This window comes from Orbicella faveolata, unplaced genomic scaffold (assembly GCF_042242905.1).
Source record: "Orbicella faveolata isolate gen_17 unplaced genomic scaffold, um_ofav_v1 contig_47, whole genome shotgun sequence".
Taxonomy (NCBI): Eukaryota; Metazoa; Cnidaria; class Anthozoa; order Scleractinia; family Merulinidae; genus Orbicella; species Orbicella faveolata.
The window spans coordinates 2,086,200-2,108,909 of NW_028301577.1; the positions used below are offsets into that span (position 1 = coordinate 2,086,200).

Below are 22,710 nucleotides of genomic sequence, written 5' to 3' on the forward strand. Positions count from 1 at the left end.
GGTAAACAAACTGGTAAATAAAGAACGTGAACTGGTCAGCGGTAAGCGAACTAGTACCAGATTCCTGACCGAGAATCAAGATGGCGAACACGGAGGATGATCCGAAAGGTGAGGGAGAAAATTGAGTATTTGTTTTGTGCACTATGTTTCTGTCAGATGACTTGAGAAGTATTTGTTTAATTAATTAACATGTCAGACGTTGCGGAAGGAAAAAAATGGATGTTTATTTTGACATAGTCCAAGCACTATATTGGTGACCTACCTCCTTAGATCAAAAGCGTAGACTCAACTTTAGAACTACTTGATTTGCAAAATTCTCTATGCTTGGGCAAAGTAGATACTGGATTAAGGACAAATTAGTTGTGAAATAGGGTTGAAACTTAACTAGTGCCAAATGGGTAAATGTACCTATAATAGTTGTGTCAAGCAACAAGTGGAGTGTGGGTGTGGGGTTGGGGGGTGGGGATCAAAGAAAGTGAACTGCGAAGTTTATTTCTGTGACAGTACTTGTAATTGTCAGGATGCACGACTTCATGGAAAGGTTTTTTATCACTTGACAGCATTAGCTTTGTTCTCGTCAACTTCTCAGTCGTCAGTTCATGGACTTCATACAAAAGAAACTTACTGTTAAGTACAAGAAAAGATTTGCAGGCATCAGCAGTATCAACCCAGTGGCAAAGACAAGCGTTGTAATGTGTTTATTTTGTGGAAAACTGTTAAGGTATAAAAGTATTATGTCAAGTGTTTCCACAGTGAAATCATGGGGGTTAAAATATGTGTTGTGGTAACGGTGTTGTTTCATCAACTTTTGTTACGGTGATGCGGTATTCCTAATTTTTTTTGTAGTGTTGCAGTGCCTCAGAGCCCCCCCTCCTACGTCATGGTCCAATTTACTTAATTTTAAACTCAACATTTTTACCCTTCACATACAGTGCAAGCAAATAGTTCTCCCATGGTGACAATTGCAATGCAAGGGTGTCTGTTTACAGAGGTGTGACTGAAGATGCGGGGTTATTTTTTTTATCCATTTTGTAACTGAAAAAGTCAGGTACAAGTCAGGGAAAAGTTGTAGAAAATTATATGTAAAATTTTAATTATAATGATGAAAGAACCCTGTCCATTAAAATTAACCTGATACTGCTCCTGACCACTCAATTGGTGAAGACAGCAGTATTCTGCAGTCTGCATTCTGTGTTCTGCAATTACACCCATCATGTCCAGGCTATTGTTTTTAACATTTTCAATATAATTTTATTAATACATGTAATTTACAGCTCTCTCAGAGAAGAGGACTCAAGCACTGGTTTCACTTAGTGTGGGAGTTATTTTTATTTGCATTGGTATTCCTCTCTGGTGGAACACAACAAAAGTTTACAGAGCATCCCTTCCTTATGCTGAGATAGAGCAGCTGAACCAACTCAAGGTATTACTCAAATAGCTCATTTGAATAATAGTATGTTCTAGTGGAGTAGAGTTTTGATTACGTTTTGAGCACTTGCTTGTCTCCCTCAGATTATCGAGTGAGAAGCAAAACAAGGTGGTGGAAAAATGAGAACTTTAGTTGGGATGGAACATGTCCCCAGCTGGCAAACCAAGCTAGTAACATTTTGGCACATTTTAATTTTGGTATTAAAAATCCTAATAAATTTATAGGTTATTGCGCGCTGACTGTGATACTATATATGTCGCATGGATTAATAGTAACAATAATGTTGCAAGAATCGTTTCAGTGGCTGAGATGGCTGTGATTTTTGATTTCTCGTATAGTTGAGGTTTGTAACAAACTTCAAAGTGGTGCTTCTTGGGCTTCAAGATCCTGTTGCTTTAAAAGATGAGATTGAAAAAAAACTCAGTAAAGAAAGGGGTAAGTTACAACATCTAATGTGTTCTCTGTTTTAGTGTAACTTTTTAGTAGCTAATGTTATTAAAATATTTGTGATTAATTAACCATCATAATGATGCAATATTTTCTGTGCTCTCTCTCTTCTTTATGGCCTGATTCCTGATATTGTTATTAATTAACCATAACTTTACATTGTTATACTTAAATATGATACCTAATTATTATGGGAAGTTTACTTAGCCTTATAGAATAAAGACAAATGTAAAACCTATATCAGACATCAGGTATATCCTTTCATTGTATTTATCAAGTACACTTTTACACCATAATAATGAAATACACTTGTCAAATGTTTAGATTATTCTGTTGTATCAGCTGCTTATGAGCTGACAGTTGAAAGGAAAGACAGCACAGATTCTGCAGCTGTGTTCAAGGAACTCAAAGGAAGAACTTTGCAAGGTGAGGCAAACAAACTATTAGTTTCACCTCATCTCATTGCTGCTGTTAGAAAATGTTGTACTATGATTGGTTTGCTTTTAATTTTAATGAGGCAATGTTTTTCATCAACAGAGTTAGATGATTATTTTCAACAACAGGACAATGTGGCAAATGAAGAAAGACATCAATATTCGTTTTTTGTACTTCCTTATGAAAGTCTAGAGTCAAATGCCATTGATGCATATGTTGGAAAATATTTTCATTGTATCTTATACAACAACAAAGGTAGGAAATGTTTAAATCACACTAACAGCTTTAAGTGTCTTTTGTCGTAATAAATAAATACAAGTTTTAAATTAATAAATTTGTACTCAAATACATGAATTATACTAAACACTAGTGAAACTAATAACTGTACAACCTCCTGAAATAAGGTGGTGTTCTAAAAAATTGATTTTAATATTTGGGTGGTTTCAATGTGTAAATTGAGTAATGCAACCTTAAAATGTCTGGATGTAATTGGAATACTTTTGTGTTGCAGATCCAGTAAAGCTTGCATCAGCAATCACTGAGGTTGTTCGGAGCATTTTTGTCAGTGAAGAAGAAGTCAACAAAGCATTTACCTTGGCTTCAAAAAGAGAATTTGCAAAGGTGTGTGAAGTAACTAATAAAACAATTTTTATTAGAGTGATGAGGTTTTATCAAGCAAAATGCATGCTCATTCTAGCCACTGCTGGGTATGCAATTTGTGTGAACTATTAAGGTGTTTCTGAGTCTTTACTTTCTAACTGCTTCAAAGTGTTTGGTTTGAGATTAACATAATAGTCCTTAAAATAATAAACTTCCTTTAAATGTCTTTTTTGGTCCAAGCTCAACTCAGTTAAAACCTTTGAAATTGTTATTGAAGACTTTTGTTTTTGAATTTTAGTCAGAGATTCTATGTGTAAAATGTAATTGACAACGTTCTGTGCTTTGCTAGGACACTGTGGAAAGTATGAGAGCCCAAAAGTCAATAACAGGTGTGAGTCATTTAAAGTTACCATGATTGAATGAAAACAAGATTTTGATTTGGTTTGTAAGGTAGAATAATAAGTGTCAGTGTGTTTTAGAAGTACTAAGTAAGACTAGCACACTGAGTCTACAGATTTGTCTGAATTTTTTTCGTTTTATTTACTAGTAATACACAATAATTTTATTATATATTAAGTTCTTTACCTCCGTACTAACAAATTGTCTCGAAGCTAGTTAAGCTGCTATCTAACACACTTGTCTATTATTCATAACTTCCTCAACACTCAAGAAATATGTATTAATTAAAGTTATGTATATTTTTTAAGGTTTTCAGGTTTCCTTTACACTTCTGAACTCTGATCCAGACTTGGTGCTGGCTGAGTGGGATATCGAGTCTGCTGTACAAAGTGAGTCAAATGCTTACACCTCTGCTTACTTACTTTATTGCATATCTGTTTGTGTATTCATTTATTAGTTGAATTATTTTTTTAATGCAATTTTTGACATGCTTACCTAGAATACCTGGATCCCTTTTTGATGAAGATTCCTCATTTGGATATCACTGTGGATTCTCAGGTGAAGCAACTGATAAACAGGAAACCTTATGGGTACAATAAATCAGCATGCTTCTATTTCTTTTCAAGTTGCGTTCACAAGTGGCAAAACTCAGAGGCCTTTAGTTTACTGATTATTGAGGTTTAAGGAGTTTTAACACTGGGACCCACAATGCCGCTATTCAGTTAAAAAAAAAATCAAATTTAATTTTATTGAAAGGTGCTGTATTGTTCCTTCTAATCTATACAGGTTCTTCATTATAGTAGCATCAAACTCAATCCTCACAAGGATGGAAACACTTTCTATCTTCCTTATGATGACTTGCCTCATATGATTAATCCTGTTGAAGCCAAACTTGGTATGTGAATTAAATGTATGTAATAAGTTATGATCATGGTCATTGCCGTTATCTTAGGAAGGGCACTCACAGTCCTCCTGAGCATGCAGTGATCAATGCTTTCAAATGGGTATTTGGTGAATACTGTTGCCTGTGCCCTGCGAGAAGTTGGTTTCTCCTACACTGAATGCTATGCTGCTCTTGTTTGGTGTAGGAGAAACCAACTGCTTGCAGATTATGTTGCTTCGTGCAAGACAAGATACTGGGGACGAGGGGGAGGTGGGGGGTGCGGTAACCCATGATGGACTCATGTCTAGTATCTATAGCTGTGAACTGGAGTGTAAGGTTGGCTGACTGGACACTTTCTAGTGGATTACAAACACACTTTGCTGGTACCTGGCTAGGCTTATATCAGACACTGAGTGGAGTGAGACTGCAATCGGCAAAGCTGTAAGTTTAGGAAAACAAGTAGAAACTGTTGTTAGTCTACTGAGCTGTTTGCTGGGTGTTTGAAACAAATAAAGCAGAACATTTCACAGTTTTATAACTGAGTGTATAATGTTTCTTTCAGGTTCTCATATTTCCTTGTATCCAAGTTTGAATTTTGTTGTTTATGTCCCTTCCCAGAGGCACACCCCTCTTTACATGAAAAATAAAGATGGTAAGACCTAGCATTTTAATACATAGCCCGTCTTGTAGTACTCATAAAAAGAATAAATGCCAATAGAGGTTTCATTTAACGTTTTAAATAAGTAAGTTAACAAAATTTTCTGTACTTGTGATAAAGGAAATGTTTAAAAATATACAGTGGTACTGGTTAGGTTGATATCAAGTTGATATCAAATGCTTCTGTTGTGTAAATGGGGAAGATATCCTGCTTAAAACCTTATTGATTTCAACACCTACAGAGAACAGAGACTGAGATATTGGCGACCTGTGGGCCATGCACAGGACAGGCAGTCCACTGAGAAGTCTTTTGACATTTCTGTCGTTTAAGAAACCCCTGGCACTGATAAGACATTTTAAAATTTATCCTGCAGGCGAACGGAGCAGTAGCAATGCATTTTTGAGTCCTCAGTGGGGCGGAATCATGATCTACAATGTAGAGAGAACAGCAATAGAGAACAACACCAAACCACAGCAGATAGCTGTGGATATGAAGTCTGTTATGAATATATTCCTGTCACAACTCAAGCTGTTATTGGGCTGGAAACCTGTGGTAAGTATGCAAGTAATGTTACATAACAGTACGAGTACTACACGCGATTACAGCCGTATGGGGATCTTACGGTAACGACAATGATAACGGCAACAAGACCATCGCCAAACAAATTAAAGTAGTGTAATGGCTCCGCATGTGCGTTATTCACCTTAGTACAATTTTTGCCGTCTTTGTGCAAATCAGTCTGCGTTATGTTGGAGAACGTAGAACACGACGGGTCATTTTGGCGTAATTTGTTTTCGGAATTAAACGCTGTCCTTACACGTTCAGTTAGAGCTTGTTCTTAATCCGATGCTAAAGTCCTAAGGATTCTTTAATGTCAATTTATGGCTCGTTTTATCCCAGTTCTTTATTCTTTCCAGAAACCTCTTGATGGTATCGAAATGAGGCTAGTTGGCGATGTTGGAGTGACAAAATGGGTAACTTTGATTTGTTTCTTAAAGTTCACTTGTCTCTAAATGCAAAGATAGCAGTCCGGATTCTTGAATTTTGTAACATAACTGCCAAAATACCGGTTTTGGACCTTTTTGCGTTTCTTCTCCCCAGTGCCTAGTTGCCACAACGGGAAACAGAACACTGTCATGTGCGCAAAAGCAGAAAGAGTCCTTCAGATTAAGATGAGTGATCATAGAATAAATTGTTACCTCCAATTAACTCTGCAGGAACAAGAGTCACTGATGAGATTGAAAACAATGGAGTATTTGGCAACTTCCACCATCACGCTGACTTCACTCGCTCAGCTACTGGGAAAGATCAGCAACATGGTGATTAATGATCATATACAAGAGCAAGTGGAACAAGCTCTTGAAGCAATTCATCAGGTTAGAGAACGATTTATTTGTGACCGCCTCCCCGGGTCTACATGTGGTATATTACGTTGTGGAGCAATTGCTAAATTGGAACGAGGTACAATGGAGCGAGTGTTGAAGGGAGGGGTACATGTGTATTGACCAGTCCCTTTTCGCCTATCTGACTCGCCCCAATTCCCCACGTACGTGGTATCGCTTGTTGTATTATAGGCCGTCAATAGGGAGTTTAAGTAACCACGACGACGGCGCCGAGAACAACGTCGATTAAAAAATGAATTGATAATTTACCTACGAATCTTGCGATCTCGAAACTGAATATGAAACACAGCGTAAAATTCGAACTATAAATTTTAAAATTTATCTGTCGTGGTTCACGTTCTCCACACAAGGCAGAATTTGGTCATTTCACGTTGCTGTTTTACCGAGGACGGCAAAGAAATGTACCATGTATTATAACGTATGTACACAGCCATTGTATTACTCATTAAACCTTTTCTTTAGCGAGTTCTCGTTGGCATTGTGGTTTTCTTAAACTTCTTAATGATTTCGGGCCATGGTGGCCTCAAGGATTTTGCCGCCAACAGGCGTTCCCATGCTCTCCCTAATTTCTATCGATTTCTGCTGCCTGGCTTTTACCAAAGTGTTAATGAAGTAACTCTGATAACATTTATTTTAGTTCGTTACCTATTCATATGCAGCAATATCTGTGATTATAACACGGAGGTAACTAAGTTGTGCTTTTGTCGTAGTCCACAACAGCTCTTCAAGATGGAAACTTAACTGCGGCAGTACTCACAGCTAAGAAAGCCATCAGATCATCAGGTTAGATATCTCCTCTGATACGACCTGTGGTTGTTGTTGTTTCTCTTTTGGTTCTACTGATTAGATACCATGCCGGTCTAATTTGTGTGTCTGTGTGTCTGCGACGCAAGCTAAATAGATCAAAAAACAGTTATAAAATAGATAGAATGAGGCGCGCTACAAGGGTGCTGCATCCTATGGTAGGACGACTTTCGTAAAAGATTACACCACTGACTGGGTCTTTCATTTCCTGGAGTTAGGTTCCATTGCTCTGTTGATCATCATGTTTTCTTGTTTATTTCAGAGGAGGCATTTTTTGACCCATCGATACTAGAGCTTTTGTACTTTCCAGACGACCAAAAGTAAGGACGATGTTGTCAACTGTGTGGTGTAAACATTGTTTCTTTGGCTCGTCACGCATACCTCCCGAACGTTGGGAAGGAGTGCGTGACAAGCGTCTTCATAGCTGGCTAGTCGGTCCACAGACTTTTTTGCAACGAGTTACTTTTATTCAAGCGCGCGAGATGAAGCGCGGAGCGTGAGAGCGGTCGTGAAGCGGACGCAAAAATTTTTCCCCCTCTAATGGGACCCCCTTACGTTCGGGCTTTTTCAAATTCCCTGCGGTTAATACTTTTGCTTGTGATCTCAACGAACTCAAGACAAATAGAGGGTATATGGACTGACTATAGGAGGCTACAGTTGTTTAGAATCCAGGGGAATTCTTTATGGTTATTAAAAGAAGCAAGAATTCATCTACTTACAGTGATATTGGCCGTCACCCAACCTGCAGGCAAAGAGACACAAACGGGCTGAGTATAAATTCGTTTGCTCTTATTTCCAGGTACGCCATCTACATTCCACTGTTTCTTCCCATCAGCTTGCCAGTGCTGTTATCTTTAAGGCAGGCAATAAGGTGGTACAGAGGAAAAGACAACACAGACGAAAAGGACGAGCAAAAAGATAAACAAGATTGACACAAGCTCCGCGAGTATGTTCGTCTTTACGTATGGCAGGGAGTTTACGCCGGTCGCGAAAAAACGGTTGCTGCTTTTCGAATAATTTTGTTTCATGCGATTGACGCGCTTTGGAAGTGGACAGACAGAGTGCTTTTCGAACAATTTTGTTTCATGCGATTGACGCGCTTTGGAAGTGGACAGAAAGAGATCATGTGAATTCAAGAAATGATTAAATGTTCTATTATGCGTAACTCGACCACATGCCGTACGAACGTGCACCTGTCCGTGTCGTTAAGCAGTAAGAAAACATTCCAAGAAAGACAATATATGAAAGACCTAAGGAGGTGAAAGAGCAGGAATGTGAAAACATCAAACCCTAGGGAAATGTTAATCACAGAATTTAATCGTCAAGAAATTTGTGGTCTTTCTGGTATCCTCTTGTTGTGGTCGCTCGATTGCCAATAACCGCTTCCACCGGTGAAGTAATTGTGTGTCAGAAATGAGAATGGAATCGGGAGTTGCCTTTCAGCAGATATCAAAAGCGTGTTGCAAGAGGACGACAGGTTTTGGTCCAGAAAGTAGTCATACATTTGGAAAAGTTAGCTAATTATTTAATATTCCCAAACTACTATTTCTGTTCAGTAAATACATACAGTTGAAGCGGTTTGTACATCAAGTTTCTAACCAGATAAAAGTTTACAACAGCAAATTAAATGTGCGTCAAGGTGTAGATATTGACATTATATTTGTAAGTGAAACATTTCTATGATGTATCCATGTGATTTTGAAACAAATTACTCGGACGTGATACTTTTTAAAAGTCCCAGATATCTGGAAAAGCTAAGCTTTCGATTATCACATTATAATGGGCTCCATCATTGTATGTCCAGCCTTCTTCTGTGATCTCGCCTGATGTTTCCAGTTCCTTCAAAGACTGGCCCTACAAGTAAGAAAGAATAAACGTTTAGATTGATAGCTTTTTTAAGTAAAATCATTGCAGCCCCCGAAGCGGCTGAATTGTGACATACCGGTACTTTACAACTCGTTTAAGATCTTTCTCGTTAGAGAAAGCCGTTTGAGAAATTGAATTAAATAGCCTGACTGAGATGCAGACCGTGAAGGTTTCCTATACTTTTTAGTTCCCAAAGGGGTTTTAGTTTTGTTACCTTTGCGAGTTACTAAGATTCGCGAAAATTTAGCTTCGGAAAGAATAGACAATCATGAAAACTTTCTTCTAAATCTCTACATACCTCTAAGAACCTTTCCGCGGAACTTAAACCTCGCAAACTAATGCCCCCTCCGAGAAGGACGTTTCTATGGTAACCATAGAATGTTCTTGAGGATTCCGATGACTTTTTATCGAATGCGCTTGGGCCCTGTTTCGTAATTTGTATACTCAGGTTAACTTACCTAATATCGGATGCAGAGCGCATCTTTCCTTCAAACATTTCATTGGCTGCTTTAGCGACGGCGTTCCCAGGCCCCATGGACGCTACAGCTAGAACTTTGTCACCTCTGGAAAATAAAGTGTAACAAAAGATGTCGTGAAAAGAAAATTCATTATGATTTCTTGAAAGGACACCTGATTGCCGAAGATTTCTCACTGGCGCTGATTTTGTCCACCGTTGTGATAGGTTCTGACAAAACTGTGTGTTTTTAAGTTTCTGAAGGACATAGAAAACTAAGAATATCTCGTGTTCATTTTCAGAAGGCAAAACCGTAAGAGAGAAAAGCTGAACACTCACTTGACAAAGTAAGCCGTGAATTTCTGTTGATCTACGTTTCCATCGATGATCACGTCATCAAATGAATGGGCGTGACCTAAAAGCAAGTTTCAAGACCTAATGAGATGAATATGATTAAACTACAGTATACATGAAGCATTTAAAATGTGCTCAACTGATTGTATGGCCAACCTCCCGGGGAAAATTTTACAACGGAAATTGAACCAGGTCGCTTTATGTTGACGCATCCTGATACAAGCATTCGGAGTGAATTTGGAAGACCCGATTTGAGTATTTGATCCCAATTGATATCAGGACAATGACTTTTCCGAAACTTGCTATCACAACCCTCGTTGCATCAAGCTAAACATAGCGCGCGCCTTTAATGTCCAATTTCTGGATGATGAAACATTGAGAAAGTCTGCAAAGGGGACTCGACTGAAGAAGGCACAATACTGACAATTTCTCAAGCAAAACGTTACCAGCTTTCTAACGGACCTTGGTTTCACGCTGGAACAAATGCTGAGGACCGTGCTGAGCTTTTCAGGGGTGTAATTTCCAACACACAAGTCTGATTTACGTGGTTCGATCAGTACGCTGCTACTTAGTACGGTGTCATCACAGCTATACCCAGCAACATTAGTGCCTTTCGTCAAACTTTAAAAGAAGAATCCCATCCAAAGTACACTTCGGAAGGAAACAGGAACCAGACGAGATAAAGAATGTAAGCTTACCACAATATCTGATGCTCTTGCCATACTGTGAGGTCCAAAAGAACGGTATTGTATTAATCTCTTCGTTTCTTCCAAGCATGTTACGCGCGGCTGTCAATCCTGCAAATTAAAATTGGAACACATATCAATGGTTATCGTATGTGGAAGAAACAAGTTTATGCAGTATTTGGAGACAAAAACAACACAAGTAGGTCAAGCTACCGGGTTGAATTAATTCCCATTATTTCTGTTCTCAGATCGTGAGCAACGAGTGGTCAACGCCAGGCAAAAAATACTAAGAGGGTGAGAGTGGGGATACCTTACTCTTCTCGTTGTTTCGATCCGATCTCGCTTGTTTCTTTACAGCCTGAGAGTCAAACAAGGCGGGCATGTAACTAAGGGCACCTTGCCTACACCGCCGTTCTTTAATGCGTCAGTTCGTAACTTTCTTCTTGTACAACGCACCACGGTTAGTCCAAGTCCCAATCGGATAACGTTCTCTAGTACAAATACTTATACTGAAGTGTGTTTGGCTATTTGAACTGGTCCATGCTGATAACTAGCAGTACTGGTTTTCGAATCAAGCCGCGGGATCTTTCCCCTCTTTAGCCGAGGGAAACTTACCATGCTTGTGTGAGATCTGCCAGTGACCAATAGATACCCTGTCCCAGTTCAACATCTTCAGAGGAAAGTGAGCGATATCTCCAGAAGCGAACACTCCTTCACACGCCTTCATGTACTACAGGATGAAGCAAAGAAATGTTTCGCTCAATGGCTTGCGTGCGTGTGACTCACCGCCAAGCGCAAGTGCACATGATAAGGCTACAGATCTTAAGTCCCGTCTTGTTTGCTCGTGTCAACAGGAGCTTGATGATAAAAGCACCCTCAAGTAAACCTGTCATCGCAAAATTCGGGCTCCTACCTTGTCGACAATCACATCTCCACGGCTGGATAGCGGCACGCCACTAGCTTTTAAGAAATCAGTGGATGGTATTACCCCTAAGAAAGATGAAGATACGCGGGATACACTTTTAATTAGTCGCGGACTCTTTCGTATTTACAGCAACTCGATAAAAATCCAGCATACAACATGTGTGTGCGTTTACATACGTTTCACTCGAGGACAGACCCATACAGCGTGAGCGTCGGTTTTGCCCGGGGGGACTCCCATATAAAAAAACGGGGGTGCTCGTCTGAAATTTTGGAAAGAATCCCTAAGAGGTACCAAGATCCTGCTTTGTGGGCGTGGCTTGAAAATTTTTTCACCCTTAAGAGGTACCAATTCTAAAGCAAAAGATTATCTCCTGTCAAATTTCTTTTTCGGTCAATACCCTAAAGGGTACTGCAAAAGCTCCGGCTGTGTACCTTTTTAGGATGAACACCCTGAGAGGTACGATGAGCACCCCCGTGCTTTTTTATGTGAGTCCCCCCACCCCCGGGCGGTTTTCTACCAATCCTCACCTACTCCTTGGACACAAATATCAGCGGAAACTTCGGTTCCATTGTCAAAACACACCGCAGTTAACTACAAAGACAAAACGTAATGAGTTTTAAAAGAACCCTTATGAACTTGTTAACACCGAACTTCCACAATTGAGACAAAAACGTCAAAACAATGAATAACCAGCTCTCTTTTAGCACTTATTCAAGTGCTACTCAGGTGCACTCTTCTTGGACGAAATTAAGGTTACAAAATGCTTTGTATGCAAAGAAAATCTTACTTTTCCATTTTCTCCTTTGAACCCAGTCACACCAGCGTCGGTTATGAATTTGACTCCTTTACTTTCATGAATCTAAACAAAAAGCAAAAAAAGTTCTGACACGTAATTCTACAGAAATCCGTCGGTGAAAGGTTCCAGTCACTTGCTTATGAAATTTGCTCAGTCTTGTACTTTAGCAGCGAATCTCGGATTTTAATGTTGCTAAGACAGTGTACATTACCTTTTTCAGCATGGAGCCAATTTTCTCTCCAAGGACATTCGTAAAAGGAATACTGCTTCTTCCGACACATGTTACAGAAGATGCTTTATCAGAAAAGTTAGAAGCCAGTTCCATACCTAAGAGACCAGCCAAAAATAAACAAACTGCATTTCAAATGGTCCATAAAGAAGTAACTTAAAGCTATTTGCTTACTAGTCAGAGTTAATCACAGTAAGATTTTAGGTTTTGCCCCCTCCCCTTCACACACTCCCTGCCCACCCCCTTCAGCTGACTTAGTAGTGTACTAAATGTAGTGTAGACAAGTGATGAGAATGGAGATAACAACAAAAAAATGATGAGAGATTATATCAAGTATAACGAAATTGTTCAAACTGAGATAAAGCCACGAGTGAACGTCATTTTGCACTCAAAGCGTTCTTACAGTACTGTAAGTATGGACAATAAATTGATCAGTAGTGTTAATTAATTACCGATAAATGAAGTTCCTATGATCACCACATTCTTTTCAGCGACCAATGAAACTGCAGAGAACATAAATAAATATATATATATATATTTAAAATGGCTTTCTTAATTCAAATTTGTAACGCACTGGTCAGCCAGATGGCCAATACTTATATTTATAACCACAAGACCACTTTTACTTAGAAAAAAAAAAAAAAAAACAGAAAAATCGTCACACAATGCTATGTGACTCTTACTTGTTATAAGAGTTGTATGATGAGACGCCAATGCTTCAAGTTTGATCAACACAAACTTAGGAGTTTTAATTTCTTGTTTGCACAAACCCTTTCTCTTTCTTAATAACTCAGTCTTTTGAATGATCAAGTCCATGGTTCAAGTGCTATACCACTAGCCAAGGGTGCTAACTGTGTTGCATTCTTAGTCAAGGCACTTTCCTCTTTATTTTCTCCAGCTAAGAGTATGCATGAGGCAAACTGATGTAACATGAAGAAACCTGGAGTGAGCCAAACTCCAAGGCTCCTTCAGGTAGAGTAGTCAAGTTCCAAGTCAATTCATGTTATGGAAACGAAGATAAGGTCTGGTGGTATGGGTGACTTCAGTTACGCCTGAGAAAGGTTAATGTTCACTTTGGTTTGGTTGTGAATGTGAATGTGAATGTGAATATATTTATGTAGATAATACACATACTAATGTTGTTGGCATCATCTGGGCTTCTCAATAGGAAAATGTTCTCCAGATCACTCCCAGGGAGATTTAGCTTTCTTGGTCTGAAAATGAAACCAGAAAATATTCAATTATTTTACTTATATAAACAATTACCGGTAACATAGACAGTTTGATGGACAGAATGAAAATTGGATTTGTAGACAAGTAGTCTCACACAGAAATTATTGACAGAAAGACAGACAACTCACTCATGGTGAGGAACTGGTTAGACAGATGGATAATGCAGACATACACCACAGACTGACAGACTGGCAGTCACAAAAACAGACAGTTAGAGAAAGACCAACAGAAAAACAACAGGAAAAGAGGAAACAGGAAACTAAGGCAGTAGTTGACAGATGCTTGAGGAGATGGTAAGAGAGTCCTTATGGATGAATGAGTGCATGCTATATATTGGGATCATACTGCAAGCAGAAATCACTCACTTTCCTCCAGTAGCAATCAAAACATTGTCATAGTTCAAAACTCTGCCATCACTCAAAGTGACAGTTTTCTTGTTGTTATCCAATGCTGTAGCCTATATTGTACAAAAGAACATCTTTTACTAAATACAAAATGATTTTTCAACTGAGCCTTGCAACGAAGCTGCAGGAACAAGAATTCTACCTACACATAACCTAGGTGTTCAGAAAATGGGGGCAGCTATAGGTGGATAAATATATGTTATTGGCCGGCTGGGAGGTCTGCATAGTGAAAAACTGTGACTGAGGTCTTGAAAATGCTGTCCCAGGCCGCTGGCTGAGGGCAGCATTTTCATTTGGGTTTGTTTACGCAACTTTGTCATTGAATCGGTTTACATGCCATCTACAAACCATTTGTAAAAAATCTAATGAGCAAATGAGCGAGTAACTCAGATACTAGACAAAGAAAGATGTATCAGAGAACAGATTTATTTCAAACTACTTTTTTTATGTTAGTTGCATTTAGTTCACCAGTTCAGTTCTCCAAAAGTGTTTTTGCGGTGTGAAATTTTGTGCAAAGTTTGAAGTAGTACTACAAAAACAATATTTTTGTCAGTCGTTGCAAATCACTCAAAGTCAGACTTTTCTACCGTAAATTGCGTAGCAGATAGCGAAGAAATTCATAAAGTGTACTCCACAGAAATTCTCTCAATTACAGCAACGATCAGAGAGGTAAACTCAACTGAAATTGACTCATTTTTTACTTAAAATTGTACAGAGGGAGAGACACAACACAACTTCAAAAAACTCAATTGAACCCACTTACAGTGACTTTCCTTGGCATTTAGAGGTGAATAGAGATAAACCTGCATTGATAAATCATCTACAGAAGTGTAACAAGGGCGAAAGATTGTCAATTACCGCTAATTCGTTCCCGAAAATAGATCAACTCGACAGATTCCGCCCGCTGTGGCGGTGCGGATGAGAAAATTCTACCTGCTCCAGTAACCAATCAGATTGCAGGATTTGTTGAATTCCGCCCGCTCACGAGCTGAGAAAAAGATAATAATGCAGTATGTGGAGCTACAAGATTTGTTCAGTAAAGTCTTCACTGGGCCTGAAGTGGCCCATACTGCTGTAGCTCATCCTGGTTTCTGCACCATGAGGTCACTAAGAATATGGGACACTGGTATATTGCACAGTTAACCCCAGCATTTAATTCAACAGTGTCAATTTATCCAGGGTGGAAAGAGAGGTCAGGGTCAGAATTAAGTATCTTGCCCAATAACACAACAATATAACCCAGGCCGGTGCTAAGAACCACAACTGCTTGATACAGAGTCCAGTGAGCTATCCATCAGGTCACTTTGTCTCTCACTGCATAGGTATGGGCAACCTGATGATGGAAGGTGCAGGGCTGGGGTAGCCTGTGTAAGACTATCATCCTGACCAGCGGCAGTTAGCAATACTGGTAGTTGCTTAGCTTCATGCTATCATAATGGGATCCAGGAGAAAGTCTGGCTATAACATGAGGGAATGTTTGTCAGTCAATTCAAGGGTGTTTTTTCCCAACTGAATTGAAATCTATGGCCACACTAACTCACCTCAGCTTGACTGATAAATTCAATATCATACTCCTGGAAATATTCCAAAGAACGCAGCTTTATTGAATCAGCAGTTGCAGCCAATTTCTATAATAAACAAAGGAAAACTATCATCAATCCCACATAGAGTAGGAGCATACTCCCTATAGCTAAGAGTGGTTTTCAACTGAGTTTAGTAAAACCAAAATCAAAATAATCACTCTGGCCAATCACAAATGACACACTCAGACAACCCTGTGAAAGTAATTAAAACTCGATGCCAATACATCTACCGGGTGCAAAGCACAGGAAAATGTGGACTAGCAAGTACGACAGGCTTAGTTTTAACTTTTGATTAGATGACAAAGTGAATAGATGCAATTTTTTTAAGCCAATCACTCAGCATGGTAATGCAACACCAAAGCAAAATTAATGCAAATTTATACTTTCAATATATAGTGAAGCAAAAAATTGCTCTTAACACAATGAGTATGGTTTGATCAAACCACTTGATATTGTCTGGTCACTGGCAATGTGAGCTGATTTATTTTTATGGAACCAAATTAACACGAAGGAGAAAGTTCTCTTTCTGTTTATATCATTGGTGAAACCTTTCATTGGCATGCAATCTGTAAAACCCAGGAGTTGGGGAAAAGAAAAATTAAATATAATGAAAGAAACAACATTTAAAAACAAGTCTATTACTGCTTTCCAAAAAACCTTTCAACAGATTTTTTAACATGCATTGATGACAAGTTTTCTTTGTTTCGTTACCTATGTAAATGATGTACATGTGTACACAGTGTTCATTTTTCTTTTTTTTCTTTTCTTTCTTTCTTTTTTCTTTTCTCTTTGCAAAATGCAGAACTCTACACTAACCTTACTCAGAATTGGACGATCGTAGGGCACATGCTCTTCTTTTGAGACCATGATAACACGCCCTGCAAAAGGTGCATCAAAAATCTGTGAAAAAGTTCTTAACAGGCCTATATTCATGGTGATTAACTAACTTATGATGATTTCACTTCCTCTGATGCAGACAGAGTGCTGTAGTCAACTTGGTTGCACCTTGCTGAGTACTGCAAAGAACTTGGGCTTGATCATTGTCTAGACAATGATGAGAGAACAGTTTGAAAATTTATTGCCAGTGAGAACTGTCTACTGATCCAAAATATCACACAATGTTGCAACATTTTCTTGCACTTCTCCTGCTTCCCATCTGAACTCAGCCATTCCTCTTCCCATCCTCTCTTTTAATTCCTGTCTACTGTAGACTTCCCACTTCTAACCTCCACCCTCTGTACCTGCGGCCTCCCTAACCTCAGGTGATCATGTCTTTTTCTCCTACACTTACCAGAGGATTAGCCTGGCTCTCACTGTAACTTACTTGTACAATGGTTGTTATTATTTACTTTTTTTCTTACCTTTAAACCCCTCCTCCCTCAGTGTTTCCGCTGCTTTCATGGCTGACCCACCTGCAGAGTTAATATTTAAAAGTTACCTGTTAATTTTAATATTTAAATTAACAACCATTTGTATTCATCAAACACTCCCAACCAATTCTCACCTCCGCCAATGATTACAAAGACTCTCTTGTCATAATTTGTGTCTGCTTTGACCATCTTCTTCACTCTTTTATGGGATGTTAATTGCTACAGCAAAGTAAATTGAAAGTATAATTGTTATTAATAATATCATATTTTAAGACAGATTCCGCTCAAAGTTCGAGCAATGAGTGTAAAAATTATTTAGTAAAATTTACTCATAGCACTGTAACTTTGGGAATACTATTTCAAACCACTCACTTAAGTTCATTTCTCCAAGAGACCCCGCAATTAAATTCTCAAGCATCTCGAGAAAGTTAATGTCAAACCTCATAAGAATGTTTAAAGCATGTGTTATTGTGTTTTTAACTGACGCGAAACATCTGTTTTTATTGAAATAAGGATCAAACTTTACGTCTAATTTCCTCTCGCGGGGTCAGCTTGAGAGCTTAAGTCTCGATATTAAGTTCTTCTTAACTGTATGCAAAAATATTACCATGCCATGAGGGTTTTTTGGTAACTTAATTGTTGCCATTGTTGCTCGAAAGTTCTGTGGAAATCATCTTAATTAACAGCTAGTAGGTATGTTAACATTATTCAATAATGAGTTAGTAGTCCCTAGTACACAGAAGATTTGTTTTCTTACCACAACTAATGGCCATTTACTGTCGCCGAGCCACAAAACATTCTTTCCTCATGACGCAGGCTTTAGTTACTTGTTGTTGAAGGATAGCGGGTCAAAATACATGCAGCTTTGCAGAAATCATACCTGCATTCTTCAAATCTATACAGCGAATATGTGACTGCATGCATGCACTCATAAATGTCAGGGGGAGGGGGGGGGGGGCAAATCGGCAAACAAATTTGTCCCAAAAATTCTCGAGACAGACTGGATTTGGATTGTGTTACACTATGTGAACGCAAAAATTTTGTTCCATTTAACATTGTGAACATTTTACCTCTGGATATGCTCTCACAATCACATTATCATTCTTGATGACCACCTGGAAAAAAAATTGAAAGATTTAAATTAGATAATTTATTCAGCAGTCTAAGTGACGTCACAAAACAGAGCCTATACATTATAAAGCTAGACTCAAATCTCATCACATATGGCTCATGTGATGGATAAATGAAAGTGGCACCTAAGGTTTTTAAATTAAACTCCAGATCAAGTATGTGGCCTTTAAAGGTAAATAACAGGCAGGGAAAGGGAGTGTGGGTTCTTTATGGTAATACACTTTTAAGTGGTGAGGTGCCACAATGTTTCTTTAAAGTAAGTACCAAATGTGAGATAAACATTTAAAAAAAAAAGCAGCGTTTTATCGGATTTAAGATATGAGGCGTAGCCGAGTGTTTTAAACCCAATAAAACACATGTTGCGAGTTTTTTGAACAGCTTCAAAAACGTTTGTGGTAGATCTGCTCATTTAAAGAATAATCCTTGGGTTTACTATTATTTTTCTGGAGAAAATCAGCTGCAAAATATAGCTGTGTCTTTTATCAAATTTAAAGACACTCATTAAACATTCATTTCTTTTGTATTTCCTTTATGAATTATTAAATGATTTTTTCAATTTCAATTAATTTATATTTACAGACCTCAAATCTGGGTATACTGTCTAGTCCTGGAAAGTCTTCAATATCTCCAGTCTTGATATTAAAGCATGCTCCATGCCAGGGACAGCGAACTCGTCCATTGCAGAGATGACCAGTAGACAGTGGCGCTCCATAGTGAGTGCACTTGTGACCAACAGCAAAGTACTCTCCCTTTTCACGCACCAGCAGTGCTTTACCTTCTCCAATATCAATCGTTTTCATCCTTTGCATAAAAAAATTAAATGCAAAATTTAATTTAATTAATAACAGAGAAAGCACTTTTTGAGTACAGTGTAACCTCCGGTTGCCACCACCTCTCAGGTCAACAACCAGTTTTCCAAATAACCAAAAAGTTTCTAAGTCAGATCACTCTATTTGGAACCTCTTGTAAGCGACTGCGACCACTTTTAGAGCAAAAAGTTTGAAATTGTCTTTTGTTTTTAACCTCCCGTAAACGACCACTTGACAGATAATAGAGAGGAAATTGATAATAATGTGTTGTAACATTATTGCATTCCTGGGTAGTACAAGAGACGGAAACTTCTCAATGGGAAGTACCAGATTTTTTTCTCGAAATTGACTTTTCACATGAATGAAACATTTAAAAAGTTAGGAGAAAATGCACATACACTGTACTCTATCTGTCTTGAAAAAGACCTTAAATTTGTTATACATAATTACAGAAAATTAGAAATGATATCCCTCTGCAGTTACCATATCCTAATGAAGCAAAATTTTGACCCAATATGGTCTAAGCTCTCATAAGTGACCACCTCCTGTAAGTGACCACCTAGGCTTGACATTTTCGGTGGTCGCTTATGGGAGGTTTGACTGTATGGCTTTTTGCGTTTTGTATACAATATGGAGATATCACCTGGCAAGCTAAAAATTGGTTGAAGTACTTTAAATTAACCACCTTAAATTACATGTAAGTCCTGGGTTAAGTGAGATCATGTGGCATGTACTGTTCACAGACTTCCATAATGATAGACTGTTAAAAATAGTCAAAACAACCAGGTACCGAAAGTGGAAATATCTGAGTGTGATGAATTTGAAACCACCATGAACATTCATATGTACTTGAAGTAATGCATGGTTTCCAGAGAATATTCAAACTGACCTAAGGAGGGTTATCAGAAATTCCAGGGAGGGGGGGAGGGTCTCAAAAAGGCAAAATAAATTAACAGAATGTATAAACCAAAGCTGGAATTTCCCAAGGGATTGGGTGTTCTTATAACCAATAGAACCCTCCAAGGAAGGGGTACATGGATATGAAGCAGCTCAATTTAATTTCATATACTTATACATAATATTATTTTTATTTAATATGTAGTAAATTATATGATATAACTTTCATTGTCACATCATACACTCCAAAGCGACAGATTACTCTAACAGCCTGATTTTAACTTTCCCAAATGAATTCATCAAACCAAAAAACCCTGAGATTCAGTGTGACGATGAAGTATTGGATAGAAACATACTGTGACCAATTTTTTTAAATTTCTGACCAGCATAATATTATTATGATACAGTAGAACCTTGATTTAACAAACGTCTATATAACTAAGTCCTTGGTATAATGAACAATATTCTTTGCCACAGCAATAGTAAAATACATGGAAAAGAACCCTGATATAGCGAAACCTCGTTACAGCAAACACATTTTGTCAGTCCCTTGGCCCTTCATTATATCAAAGTTCCACTGCATGAGAAAATTTACTTTCATCACTATTCCAAGGACTTTAGGAACACTCTGGTACGATTAAAAAACATTAATCAAAATAACATATGAAATAATCTGAGCATATGTAAGTCTCTTAATTTCACTGCAGAAACAAATTAAATTAGATATTAAATGTTAATGATAAAGAAAATTCCTTACGTTCCATCTTCCAGACAGTCATCATACTGGCCCACATCAACCTCAATCATGCTGGTACTCTCTGCAGATATTCCTGAGAAAAATAAGTTATTCCCTTAGTTAAATTCTATTAAGGTCTGTAGGTACTCTAATCAAATGGTTTTATTTACAGATCATCTAGTGGATACTTTAGGGGATGAAACTGGTATTGAATCAGTTAAGTCCAGGTAAGCAGTGCTAGGCAGCTTACCATTGTCACCATGGAAAATTTTTGATCAATTAGTTTTTTATATCTGTGTGATTCTGTTTCAAATGGCCAAATTATCAAACTGTGATAACTTGCCCCCAGTTTCAATGTTCGTTGAACAAGATTTTTGAAATTCCCAAAGGAGTGATTGGTGATTTGAAAATTTAACCTCTTTACCCTTGATGGTTGCCACGTTTTATTGACTGGTTCAGAATAGAAGCCAGCAAAAAATTGTGGAAAAGATGTCAAAATTTATTTAAGAACCCTCTCAAGTGATAATGGTGCAGTGTGTAACACTGTAAGCCAAATTATCAAATCAAATGTCCTCAGAGCCCTCTTTTCCTTAATTATGCCAAGAAGCTAAGTCTGAGGAAAGAAGAAATTATTGCCTTTGGTTCCTATCAATCACCTACTAGGGAATTTGCTTGTCTTGAATCTATATTGACTCACACTACTTTTGGCATACATTAAAATTTTATAAATTGAGTTTATCTGAGAGGTATTATTTTAAGGAAAACGACTAATTTTTTAAGTTTAAAAGACATGTTTCGACAGAACTTCTGTCATCTTCAGTTGAATGAATGATTACAAAGCAAGTTGAATAATAGTACGCAAAAATGCTAATTAAGACAAATGTTAACGACAGAACGTGAAAAGATGTAAATTAAAAGGATAATTTTAGATTTACATGGTGTAATTGCTGATTGAGGCAAGGTAGTTCTTTTTGAATATGGTATTATTCTTAATAAATTAATAAGCTTACTTCTTCTAAATTAGTCATTAATTTTATTAATACAGACCTAGTTGAGAAAATCTTTTTCTTTTTCTTTATTGATAAACGAAAAACCGTGATGTAACATCAATATCCTTAGATATGGAGTCATGAGTTTCTAGCAGGATGACATTGCTGTATACATAACGATCTTGGCGAACGCCTGTCAACAGACGTTGTTTGACATAAAAGCTAATGGCTTCCATCTTTTGACAGGTATTTATGCCATTTTTGCAGGTGTTAAATACGCTATCGCAAAAGCAAATTATTCTCACGTTAAAGACAAAAGTGCACTAAGCCTATTTTGTGTAACCGTGTTAGCCTAGATAACATAATTTTTTATTCGGTCTCACCTTCGTCAACATGAGCTGAAGTAGTTAGGGTTCCAGTGGTAGAAAAACTAGCAAAAGATGGTGGAGGGACCCTTTTAACTACCTTCTTTTGCCTCTGAGAGGAAACCGTGACACCCATAACAGGAAAAAACCGATATGATAATTTTTTGTGCAAATGATGTTTACGTAGCAGCCTACCGATAAAAATTGCACGCACTTGCGATCGTGTCCAGAGATTTCTCGCTTCGCGCATCATACATAGAATTTGCAGGTGCTAGACATGTTAGTAATGACGTAGGTCGATTTTAGGCATGGATAATTATACCTCAGTACTTAACTTTTCCCTAGAAGGTCATCAGCTGCAAGCGAGGAACACTCCTATTCGGTACGTATTCATACAGTCAACCTTATTGACAAAGCCAGAGGTGGAACCCTTGATTAGATCAGTGCTTCACGTATTAAACACGAGTTGTAGCTTTACACAAGTCAACCGCGAGCCCAAGTCAGTCTCGAATCACGAGTCAACCTCGAGTCAACCACGAGTCAAGCCAATATTTTTTCTTTTGTCTCGAAAAAAAGATTGTAGGAAATAAAATATATGAATATAGATGATTTTCTTCATTTGTTCATCTCGGCTCTATAAGGTTATTGTCACGATTGTCGTTGGTTTCTTGATGAAATAAATGCAGCTTTGCAACACTAACACAGCTCTGCAAACATAATCCTGCAACAGTTATCGGAACTTTAAGGTCGGGCACGAAATTCAGGAAAGAGGCAACTCACTCGCGTGGCACTAATGTTTAATATCGTTTAACTTTTCTCTAAGTC

The 22,710-nt window shown here is 38.0% G+C and overlaps 2 protein-coding genes across 5 annotated transcripts; one reads left to right on the forward strand and one right to left on the reverse strand.

Annotated features, from left to right (window-relative positions):
* LOC110057191 (GPI-anchor transamidase component PIGS-like) lies at nt 1-8,702 on the forward strand. The gene is made up of 17 exons (XM_020763776.2): nt 1-108; nt 1,275-1,423; nt 1,768-1,864; nt 2,201-2,302; nt 2,414-2,566; nt 2,823-2,932; nt 3,261-3,300; nt 3,619-3,699; nt 3,810-3,868; nt 4,097-4,205; nt 4,756-4,845; nt 5,225-5,403; nt 5,769-5,825; nt 6,069-6,227; nt 6,965-7,037; nt 7,321-7,378; nt 7,858-8,702. Exons 1-17 carry the CDS (start codon nt 81-83, stop codon nt 7,988-7,990), a joined length of 1,677 nt encoding a protein of 558 aa, XP_020619435.2. The 5' UTR covers nt 1-80; the 3' UTR covers nt 7,991-8,702.
* LOC110056812 (apoptosis-inducing factor 3-like) lies at nt 8,562-22,340 on the reverse strand. Of its 4 annotated transcripts, none has more exons than XM_089278871.1 (20): nt 22,208-22,340; nt 20,553-20,625; nt 18,671-18,890; nt 18,029-18,073; nt 17,093-17,177; nt 16,950-17,000; nt 16,405-16,466; nt 15,547-15,633; nt 13,967-14,058; nt 13,503-13,582; nt 12,821-12,871; nt 12,351-12,466; nt 12,131-12,202; nt 11,871-11,934; nt 11,332-11,408; nt 11,034-11,148; nt 10,431-10,529; nt 9,718-9,793; nt 9,383-9,487; nt 8,562-8,912 (listed from the first exon to the last, which is right to left on the reverse strand). In XM_089278871.1, exons 2-20 carry the CDS (start codon nt 20,600-20,602, stop codon nt 8,900-8,902), a joined length of 1,560 nt encoding a protein of 519 aa, XP_089134997.1. In that variant the 5' UTR covers nt 20,603-20,625; nt 22,208-22,340; the 3' UTR covers nt 8,562-8,899. The 4 variants fall into 4 exon arrangements, with proteins under 4 accessions (XP_089134997.1, XP_089134998.1, XP_089134995.1 ...); XM_089278872.1 differs by having other exon boundaries at nt 22,221-22,331; XM_089278869.1 differs by lacking the exon at nt 22,208-22,340 and adding an exon at nt 21,904-22,190.
* Between the last annotated feature and the right edge of the window lie 370 nt (nt 22,341-22,710).